This window comes from Barbus barbus (genome assembly GCF_936440315.1).
Source record: "Barbus barbus genome assembly, chromosome: 29".
Lineage (NCBI taxonomy): Eukaryota > Metazoa > Chordata > Actinopteri > Cypriniformes > Cyprinidae > Barbus > Barbus barbus.
The window spans coordinates 24,873,745-24,885,762 of NC_136757.1; the positions used below are offsets into that span (position 1 = coordinate 24,873,745).

The following is a 12,018-nucleotide window of genomic DNA, read 5'->3' on the forward strand; positions in this document are numbered from 1 at the left end:
AGACATTAAAGATTATATATAAAGATTATTATAGATTATTGCTTTTTAAGTGTACACTACCATTCAAAAACTATTTTGGAAACAAATAAATGCTTTTATGCAACAAGGATGCATTAAATTTATCAAAAGTGACAGTAAAAATCTATAATAAATAAATGCTGTTGTTTTAGACTTTCTGTTTTCAACACTGATAATCATAAGAATTGTTTCTTGAGCAGCAAATCAGCATTTTAGAATAATTTCTGAAGGATCACGTGACTGAAGACTGGAGTCATGATCCTGAAATAAATTACATTTTAATATATATTCAAATAGAAAACTGTTTTTTTTTTTTTTTTATAATATCACTGTATTTTTGACCAAATAAATGTAGCCTTGGTGAGTATAAGAGACTTCTTTCAAAAACATAAGAAGTCTTCCCAAGCCCAAACTTTTGAACGATAGTGTATTTAATATCACATTATATTACTGAATAACTAAAAATGGTTTAATTAAATATTTCCCTTTCAATTAGCCTTCGGTTAGGAAACTAACAGCTTGGCACAGCATTAACTGATTAAGGGAAGCAATAAAGATACAACATGTTACACTTTTGATTTTGCTTTGAGAAAGGGGGATGGGTCTGCACAAAACCCTTATTTTGAGAGCCGGACATAGAGACATGCATGTTCACCCTCAAGAGCATCTTACTGCTTAACATCACTCAATAGCCTAATTGACATCAGGAGAAAAGTGAGATCGTTCAGAGGCAGACGATTTTTGTGTGCTCCGACGAACCGCACACAATAAGACCAGCAATGTGTTTTAATAAATCAAATAGTGTCCATTTTGATTTCATGTTGACTTGAACAAGATTCATTGATACAATCAATTCAGACATTTACAACATTCAAAAGACTAAAAGTTCACTCAATGCGTCTCATGAATAATTACTGCTCCATTTGCTCACAAGCCATACAGCCATCTCAACCCTCAACAATAAGTCACCCCTTCATTAGCACACTGGTGACGAGGGTAACGAGCAAACTAATTATCTCTGGAGTGAATATAAGCTCATTAATATATGCAAAGACAAAGACATAACAGAGAAAGAAAAAAGTACATTCCAGTTCACTTCAAAATAAGTGCAGCACCGCAAACGCTTCATCAAAAATAGATCGGAACAGCGAGACCGTACGGCGCAGGTGGTTTCAAATGTCACTGACGGATGAATAAGGACAGCGAGCTGACAAAACGTACATTATTCAAGCGTTTAACATCAGCAAACTCCACAGCGCTGAGCTTGAAGTTCAACGGCATCACTTTTAACTGATTCTGACACCTCCATCTAATCAATACACTCCACTTGCTTCAATAATTAAAGCAGAAAGACACTTATTTAATTTATTATTCAGATTATCCATGCAGGGTTTTGGTCTGAGTTATACGAAATGATTAGAGATTTTAATGAAAACATTTATAAAGATCACACATCTAGTTTGGAAAGATTCAGAAGGTGAACAATTAATTACCAATCAAAACGTATCAGCAAGGAGTTAATAAATGGTGAAACGAGGGTTCAAAGGGAAAAGGGAGATAATCAGATCATCTACATCTGATTAGCATAAACATCTGCTTAATTCGGTTGCACTGGGAGATCGAATGGACGTGCGAATGGTAGACGCCTTTTCACAGTGCTTTGAGATTTCATCTGCCGTTCTTCAAAAGTATTTAAGATTAGGATTTGTTTATGTACCGCCCGTCCACGCTTCAGTAGCACACAGTGAAAACCAAAACCCTTCAGTCTGCCTCCAAGTCAGTAGTTTCCTTTCAACACGACTCCAGTCCTGTGGTCTCATAGGCTGACCTCATATCACACTGATTCATTCTTTATAAAGCCATATTAATATTTCACCGCAGTTCGGCCGTCTGTGCTGAAACGTTACCTCAGTAGTAGTTTGAATGCTAATACGAAAGCTCTAAAAGTACTCATTTTCTACGAAAAAATTGTGCTTCATACGCATACAAAGCCACTGGATTGTTAAAATTCACAGTCTTGTGATTCTAAAAAAAACATAAAAACCCAAACACATTGCTCAGGCGGTTGCATATTGATTCTTCGAATCCGAAACGCTCAGCTGCGCCTCTTGAGAAATGACCCTTTACGGCTGCCATAGTTTCATGTATTGCAGAGCTTCAATAACGCAGAGTGATTACGGATGGGAATCGACCCGTGTACCTGCGTGCGGTACAATCAATGTGGCAATGAGCAAAAGGGCCGAGGAGATCACATTATGGTCTAATAACACAAAACACGAGAACGTCGGCGAGGGAGAACAGAAAAAAAAGAGAATCTGCCAAGAAATAAAAACGAGAGGTTGCTCCACATCTGAGGCAACAAATAGAGGAAGCTGTGGGGAAGCCTAGGATGCCAAGTGCTTCTGTTTTTAGTTTGATAAGCGCTTTTCTTTCCTCGGCTCTCAGCTTCTCACTGTCAGTTATCTTCCGAAGCCATCTGCAGGCAAATTGAACTGTCAGCCATCAAGATCTCTGGGAGGTTTTTTCCAAAATATCCGTTTTGTCCGTGGTTGTTTACGCCGTCTCGTTCTTGATCGTGAATTGTAACAGACGATGACACAAATTTGACATCATTGGAGAAAATTGGTAAGCTCTATCTTCGCTGTGTCAGATTAAACCGAGCGAAGAAGAGCCGTTTGGACTGATCCCGTTGTTAGGTCGGATCATCATCTGGGTTTCGTAGAGTCTAGCCACGGTCCGCTTACGGGTTCTCATCTCTTGTAGTGGCTCGGAGCGTCAGCGAACATGTATTTGAGTCTGTAGGCCTCGGCCAGTAGCAAACCCACCTCTTCGTTGCCCCAGTGTATTGTGGGAAGGTTCTGCAGGAGAATTAGCAGGCTCTGAAAAGACATAAAAACACATTTCATAAAACTGGATCATTTAGTGGCTTTTATACAGCTGCTGGTAGCAGCTTTCTGCCGCAAAAATACTGTTTCCTGGCTATTATCTATTCTCTGAAATGCATTTTTACTGCTCTCAACTGGAAATGCTTGTAATCACGGCATGATTACAATGTTGGGATAATGTGATTCATGATTGGCGCTGCTCTTAGGTCGCTGCTTGTGTGTTTCGCGCGTGTATGTGTGGGCTTTCCACCACCTACAGCTGCTATAAGTGCACAAGAGCAGATCTATCGTAATCAGCTTCACTCTGTGTAAGATCAGATCTCGGGTTCTTCGGTCTGGGAGTTTTAGCGCAGCAGCATCAAGCTGAAAATCATTGATTATCAAGTTGCTAACCAGAGAGTCTTTGAGCTTTGGGTTAAAAAATGGTGCTCATCATAACAGCCTATATATGGACCGAATAGTCTGGCGTGACATCTCGTGTGTGTGTGTGCAAGAATATAAACCTACTAATTAAAGATGTTTAACGCTGTTAAATTTACTTTAAACCATTATGGTATTAACCTAATTCTACAACACAATGGCTTTGTTTTGATTGATTTATAGTCTGAATTGTCAAAAGCACAGGTGTCTTTGCTCAATTCTCAGGAACAGCAATCCTGTAAACAGAAGCTCATTTATCAGTAAATAATTGAGAAACACATCAGTAGTGGCTCATTTATTTATAAATCAAACCCAGATGGGACATTTGCAGTCTTTGTATGCTGTAAATTAATTACTATCAAAGCTCAACAAGTGTGAATTATCACCTACAAATGAAACTCAGTCAACATGCTATCTCTTGTACGGTTAAAGCACCAGAAGACTGTAGCAACATCAACAAAATGTCTTTGATGTTTGGTGAGAAACTGGCTGGATTTTGACAGTGAAAAAAAAATACATAAGAGTGGGGTCCAAAAATCTAAGACGACATTGAAATGTGGGATGCAAAATCTAATTTAAATACGAGACAAAAAAATATCCTAAAAAGCTTTAGGATGCTGAAAATTCAAAAACAATATGACATTAAAAATTATAAAATCAAATAATTATTATTTGATAATATTTTTATGTAATTCAATAAAAAAATTATAAAATATTAATATCTTAATAAAAATATTTAATAAGATTAATAATAATAATATACTATGAATTTGTTACTTATATAATACTTTTTAAAATCAAAAAAGAAAATCTGTGATCATGTGAAAATTCTTCAAATATGACAAACTATTTTTCCTAAAAAATAAATAAAAAAGTTATTATTGTTTTTATTATTATATAGTTTTTTATGATCAAATAAAAGCACATTTGGAAAAAGTGATCGTGAACATGATCATCAGTCCATAAATGATTAAATGTGATTATTTTAACCCACTGACAGCCCAAGTATAAACACATGCTCAAATGAGAGAATCAGAGACGGAGCTGAGGCATGGAGATCCTTCGAAAGGGAGCGCGGAAGAGCGAGAATGGGGGGCGAGTAACAGAACGCTCTCGTTTCGCGGGCGGTGAGGTGTGGTGAATCCGCTGGCCTGTGAAATTCGGTTACAGCGGAGGGCCAATTACTCTGATAGTCTCGGGGTAAGTGACGGTCGGGACGCTTTCCAGTGATGCATGCATGTGTGGGAAGCGCAGACGGTCACATGTAAACGAGACACGCTGCTTCACAGAGCCCAGTGGCCGTGACACAAGATTGTCAATACCTGAAAGTCCACCATGGAGAGGATCTCTTTGCGCCATTTGATGAGGAAGGCGGCGCACACGTAGAGATGGAAATGGGAGAATCCCTCAGACTCCGCCTGAAGATCAAGAGCAGACACAGAGCAGAACACACATGCTTGCATTAGTAAGTAGTCATTAAGCAGATGATTATCCAAAGTGACATACAGCACACTTATTAGAGACTCAGCCCCTGGGGTTAAGTGCCTTTCTCAAAGGGCAAAATAATGATGGCTTGAGGTTTGCTCCTTGCAGGAACTGAACCAGCAACCTTTCAGTTACCAGTTTTGAGCTCTAAAGCAATAGTTCACCCAAAATGAAAAATTCTGTTATCATTTACTTGCCCTTGTGTTGCTCCAAACCCATGTAAGTATTTAAGTGAAGTTCCTTTAAAAGCTTGTTGTCTTCATACTGAGCTTTTTCCAAACCACAGTCATCTTTGGCTTGCTGATTGCTCATAATTAATGATTTTCTGTTATCTGCTTTAAAAGTTTTTTTTTTTCTTTTTACATTTTCACACCATGAAAGTGTCAAAAGTATGTACCATATGTCCATATGTGCCATATTTAGAGTCTCCTGAATTAATACCATAGCGTAAAAGAAATTCAGACAAACATACTGAAATTTAAGTCAATAATATTAACCATATTTTGAGAACCAATGAAATAAAATCTGGTCATTTTTGAACACTAACATGCACAAAGATTTGGGAGCTGAAAAAAGGAAAGATTTCCAACAAATAATGATTATAATTTCACTTTGTTCCTCACCAGTGCTGTTATTGTTAACTAACACTATTAAAAATAATTTTTGTTAGTCTAAATAAAGTTGATTTGTGAAAAACTTAAACTAAAAAAAAAAAACCTTACAAAATTAGAAAAGTTGAAGGATTAAAATGACAAAAAAATAAAAAAAATAAAATAAAGCTAAATATTGGCTAAAATATTTAAACTGATAAAATTGACAAATGCACATAATGAAAACTAAAAATGTAAAAGCTAATTCAGAATATTAATAAAGACTATAATATTACATAAATAATATAAAATGTGATTTCAGAAGACTGGTGGCTGTATAGCCAAGATCTGCAAGAAGATTCTTCTGTCTTTATTGGTTAGAAAAGCACAGCAAACACAAAGACAGTATATGAAGGAGGGGATAAAAGGTATCAGGTCACAGCGCAGGCTGGATTTGAACCCATCTCCCAGTAAAAGCTAGGATATACATTTTGATTTTGTTGGCTTTGCGCCATGGCTCCAACAACTGCACATTCCCTCAGCCTGAAATAAAAACAACGGTTTACTTCCATCATGAGTAATAAGAGTTTTAAGACGACACATATTATTCGTTAAATTATTCAGCTACAGTCGAGCACCTGCACACAGAGCTCCTAATGTAGTTTTACCATCTATCTAATTTATTGGATTGGGAATTAGGTTGTGTTAGTTATTCCCGTTGTATCTAGAGAAGACACCACCCAATCCGCCTCTCCGCTCCTCATTCGTCCTTCTCTCTCCCCAGCATCCCCCTCTACTTGTGCTGTGTACAGTGTGGTACATTCAGCCACTTGAGAGGCAGCGAGCGGTTATAAATAGCTTTGTTTACTTTGTTTCTCTTGGTCCCTCTTGAAGTGAGAAAAGAGGGGGAAAAGAAGAGGAGAATGTGGAAGGAGGAAAAAGTTGGATTTTTACGAAGGCACATAGAAATTGCAAGACACAGGAGCAAATCTAGGAGTTGAGTTTATCACATCTCAAATGATGAAATGTGTTAGTCTAGAGATATTTCTTGCTTGAAGTGTGATGAGTCGCCGGGTTCAAATCTCACTTGACAATTAATCTTTCTGAAAGTAAGAACTTATTAAAATTGCCAGTAGATACATGTTGTATAAGGAACTAAAGAGTACTTCTGTGTGAAAATAGCAAGAGTGCCACTGTTAAGACAAGATTTTTCTAAAAAGGAAAAATTCTAATCTTGTCTGAAAAATAACTATATTCAGTATCTCACAAAAGTGAGTACACCCCTCACATTTTTGTAAATATTTTATTATATCTTTTCATGTGATAACACGAAATGACACTTTGCTACAATGTTAAGTAGTGAGTGTACAGCTTGTATAACAGTGTAAATTTGCTGTCCCCTCAAAATAACTCGACACACAGCCATTAATGTCTAAACCGCTGGCCACAAAAGTGAGTAAACCCCTAAGTGAAAATGTCCAAATTGGGCCCAATTAGTCTGTTTCTCTCCCCGGTGTCATGTGACTCGTTAGTGTTACGAGAAGTCGTGGCCTAATGGTTAGAGAGTCTGACTCGTAATCCAAAGGTTGCGGGTTTGAGTCTCGGGCCGGCAGGGATTGTAGGTGGGGGGAGTGAATGTCCAGCGCTCTCTCCACCCTCAATACCATGACTGAGGTGCTCTTGAGCAAGGCACCGAACCCCCAACTGCTCCCCGGGCGCCGCAGCATAAATGGCTGCCCACTGCTCCGGGTGTGTGTTCACGGTGTGTGTGTGTGTTCACGGTGTGTGTGTGTGTTCACTGCTGTGTGTGTGCGCACGTTGGATGGGTTAAATGCAGAGCACGAATTCCGAGTATGGGTCACCATACCTGGCAGTATGTCACTTCACTTACAAGGTCTCAGCTGTGAATGGGGAGCAGGTGTGTTAAATTTGGTGTTATCGCTCTCACTCTCTCATACTGGTCACTGGAAGTTCAACATGGCACCTTATGGCAAAGAACTCTCTGAGGATCTGAAAAAAAAAAGAATTGTTGCTCTACATAAAGATGGCGTAGGCTATAAGAAGATTGCCAAGACCCTGAAACTAAGCTGCAGCACGGTGGTCAAGACCATACAGCGGTTTAACAGGACAGGTTCCACTCAGAACAGGCCTCGCCATGGTCGACCAAAGAAGTGGAGTGCACGTGCTCAGCGTCATATCCAGAGGTTGTGTTTGGGAAATAGACGTATGAGTGCTGCCAGCATTGCTGCAGAGGTTGAAGGGGTGGGGGGTCAGACTGTCAGTGCTCAGACCATACGCCGCACACTGCATCAAATTGGTCTGCATGGCTGTCGTCCCAGAAGGAAGCCTCTTCTAAAGGTGATGCACAAGAAAGCCCACAGACAGTTTGCTGAAGACAAGCAGACTAAGAACGTGGATTACTGGAACCATGTCCTGTGGTCTGATGAGATTTGGTTCAGATGGTGTCAAGCGTGTGTGGCAGCAACCAGGTGAGGAGTACAAAGACAAGTGTGTCTTGCCTACAGTCAAGCATGGTGGTGGGAGTGTCATGGTCTGGGGCTGCATGAGTGCTGCCGGCACTGGGGAGCTACAGTTCATTGAGGGAACCATGAATGCCAACATGTACTGTGACATACTGAAGCAGAGACTGGGCCGCAGGGCAGTATTCCAACATGATAACGACCTCAAACACACCTCCAAGACGACCACTGCCTTGCTAAAGAAGCTGAGGGTAAAGATTATGGACTGGCCAAGCATGTCTCCAGACCTAAACCCTATTGAGCATCTGTGGGGCATCCTCAAACGGAAGGTGGGGGAGCGCAAGGTCTCTAACATCCACCAGCTCCGTGATATTGTCATGGAGGAGTGGAAGAGGACTCCAGTGGCAACCTGTGAAGCTGTGGTGAACTCCATGCCCAAGAGGGTTAAGGCAGTGCTGGAAAATAATGGTGGCCACACAAAATATTGACACTTTGGGCCCAATTTGGACATTATCACTTAGGGGTGTACTCACTTTTGCGGCCAGCGGTTTAGACATTAATGGCTGTGTGTTGAGTTATTTTGAGGGGACAGCAAATTTACACTGTTATACAAGCTGTACACTCACTACTTTACATTGTAGCAGTGTCATTTCTTCAGTGTTGTCACATGAAAAGATATAATAGAATATTTACAAAAATGTGAGGGGTGTACTCACTTCTGTGAGATACTGTATACACACACACACACACACTAACGTTCAGCGAGAAAGATAGTTTTCTATTTTAATGTATTTTAAAATGTATATTTTAAAATCATTATTCCAGTCTTAAATGTCACAAGATCCTTCAGAAATTATTCTAATATGCTGATTTGCTGATCAATAAAAAATTCTTATTATTGTCAATGTTGAAAGTTGTGCTGCTTATTTTGTTATAAAAAACATGCTTTTTTCAGCATTCTTTGATTAATAAAAAGTTCAATAGGATTTATTTTGAAATACAAATCTTTTACAGTCACTTTTAATCAGTTAAATGCATCCTTGCTGAATAAAGCTCAATTCTTTCAAAAATGGTATTGTTTCTCCTTTTTCAATCTAGGACTAAGTATACTACAAGTATTGTAGTACTGACATGTATGACGACATCACTGCACTATGGTACTGAAAGAGTACTTTTTTGTTAGTAAGGAATAAGAAAAGGACTACTAAAGAGAGAAAGAAGAGATAGCCGGTAGCCTTAAGAGGATTGAAGACTAAGCAAACAAAAGCAGAAGAAAGAAGCGTTCATGATTAAGTCCTCTTTCCCATAAGAACGCATTCGACATGGGGTTATTCACAGCCAAGCATTCCCTCCTCCACCTCTCAACAGAAGCCATCTCACTAATGGAGGGGACGTGACATGCAGATGCTTCAGAACATCAGTCAGACATTAACATGACTTTCCTTTTTGTCTTCACAGCTCTTTCTCTCTCTCCTTCTTCATTTCTTTCACCCACATCTCTTTCTTTCTGGCCCGGGCTCTTTGTGCACCTCTAATTGATCTCGAGGAGTGAGTCTTTGTGCCAAACGTGCAATTACAGGAGGGACCTGATAAAGGAGCCCAGGAGAAGTTGAGGCTCTTTTCTTTGCCTTTTTGGACAAAACGCCCTCATCTAATCAACTTGCTCTGGTCTGCCAAACATGCAACATGTGTCTGCTCACTGGATAATGCCAATGAAATGTATTCATTAACAATTAATCAGGAACATATTATTCAGTGTTATCAGAAAAGCCTAAAGTGTCATTTGAACAATGGTATTTTAATACAAAATGACAATAAAAAGGACTGTAATTAATGCTAGATGGCAACATGAAATCAAAATGAACCCAATCTGCTTGCCTTACTGCGCACGCTTCATCAGTCCATGTTATCATAATGAAAAAATTAAAAATGCAAAAAGTTTAAGCTCATTACGACATCACAATAAGTAATGGCTGAGCTCATGAATAATAATTGGATCATGCAAATGCTGCTACATAATTGGCCTGCCCACTCATGTAATTTAATGAATATTCATGAGTCAGTTCTATGCAGATACGCTCAAGTTTTGCTTTATATGCACCTCTTGCCAATGCAGCATCGAGCTACTTTATATTTTACATGACCTTTTACCATTTTGTTTAACATTTTAAAACAAATCTATAACACAAGTCTCCAAGGTATATAGAAATGAAGATCAAGTCTATAGTATTTGTTTTATGACTCAAAACTGTCACAAAATTAACATCACAAATAAAAAGTGAAAAACTGATGCAAGCAAGAATCTGTATCCAGTGAAAGATAATATACACTACTGGTCAAATGTTTGAAATAATTAAGTTTTTTAAATATTTTTGAAAAAAAGCTCCAATAACTCACCAAGGCTGCATTTATATGATTAAATATGATTGAGATTAATGACAATAAAAACAGTAACATTGTAAAAAAAAAAAAAGAAAAAAAAAAAAAGCAATTTACAAAAAACTGTTTTTTTTTAAATTGTTTTAATATCCTGTGATTGCAGAGCTGAATATTAAATTACTCATGAAATTAATACATTTAGCCAAGGATGCATCTAGCCATTTATAATGTTTCAAAAGATTTCTACTTTTTTTAAAAACTTTTTATTCATTATAGAATCCTGAAAACAATAAAAATAATAAAATCTCGGTTTCTACAAAAATATTAGGCAGCAAAAATGGTTTTCAAAAGTGATGAAAATTCAGCTTGTCTTCACAGGGATAAATTACATATTAAAAATATTCTAATAGAAAAGAGTTCTTTTAAATCATAATTTTTCACAATATTACAGTTTTTACTGCATTTTTCATCAAATAAAAGTCAAAAACAATTACTCCAAACCTTTAACTAATCATGTACCCTTATTTTTCCACCAAATATTCTGCTATATTTTGTATTCTGACATGCATCACATTACACAAGTTAAATGCCTTGTGAATGTACAAGATTTAGGCCCTTTCTAAGGATTTGTTCTGAGGTAAAACATCACATTTTGATCTCTCTTTGATCTATCATTAAATTTGCTAACATTGGTGTGTGAAGGAGGCAGGGCAGGTCACAAGAGATAGTTTAAGCATGGCTTAACCTTGAGAACACATACATCATGGCTCAGTTTTTCTCTGTGTAAAGCTGGCCTCATTGACACACTTCCCGCCTCTACCTCTTCGAGGTGGATGAATACCACCTTTCCTGCTCGCCTTGACCCTGACCCTGCTGTGAAAAATGCCTGAGGAAATAAAGACCAAAAAAAAAAAAAAAAAACCTGAAACGGAGAAGTAAGAACAGATGGAAAATAACCTGGAGGAAAACTGTGCTCGTGAAGCAGAGCTTAAAGGTACATCCACTATTTTTTTTCTTAATAATTTACAAATATGTATAAGAAAAATTGTGTCAAAATCTGTTAAAGGTGTTTTATATGTTGCCTTTAAGGGGCTGATGATCCAAAATGCCCATCAATAATGTTTGGCAACATCACTGATTCAAAACGAACAGAAGTAAATGACATGCAAGCGTGCATAATGGTTCACTGCTCGCCATTTCCTCTCTCGGATTGCACTTGTCACCTGACAACTATTCCTCTTTATCCAATAAAACCCACCTTGTGGATCCACGTCAAAACGCCATGCATGAGAGATGGAGCGGCAGATAGACGGAGGCAGATATAAAGGACAAAGAAATGAGCAAGGAGATATATCAAAAGGAAGACTGAGAGAGGACATGCAGACAGGACACGAAAGGAAAACAGTGGAAGGAAACTCTTCAAAAGAATATTAATGAATACAAGCGGTTCACACCTTTTTGCCATTTTAGCAAGAAAAAAAATGTATGAGAAGCGTGGTCTTCAAGGACGTGTCACCCATAACCTCTCAAGCGTTTGAAAAATTATTTGAAGATCAGGAGAGTCTGCGTTCTTCCTGGAAACCACATATTTGGAGGTGACATAGGGATGTAAAAAGGCATCAGCTATGCAATTTAACAATCAATTATTATTACCAAAACAAAATTAAAGTATACTAAATAAATATCATAAAACAGATTGTTCCTGTCTTCAAACAAATTCCAACGATAGAGAGGTCTCGGGGTCCTGGTGCTGTAGGGTCA

General features: G+C 38.1%; 1 protein-coding gene across 2 annotated transcripts in view; it reads right to left on the reverse strand.

Moving 5' to 3' along the window:
* Window positions 1–337: 337 nt before the first annotated feature.
* LOC306848993 (TBC1 domain family member 22B-like) overlaps window positions 338–12,018 on the reverse strand; it is a 51,758-nt gene continuing 40,077 nt past the window's right edge. For both annotated transcript variants that reach the window (XM_079383802.1, XM_079383801.1), the window contains 2 exons: window positions 4,646–4,741; window positions 338–2,897 (listed from right to left, as the gene is read on the reverse strand). In XM_079383802.1, the coding sequence (XP_079239928.1) occupies window positions 2,769–2,897; window positions 4,646–4,741 (225 nt within the window). In that variant the 3' untranslated portion in view covers window positions 338–2,768. The remainder of the gene's footprint in view (window positions 2,898–4,645; window positions 4,742–12,018) is intronic.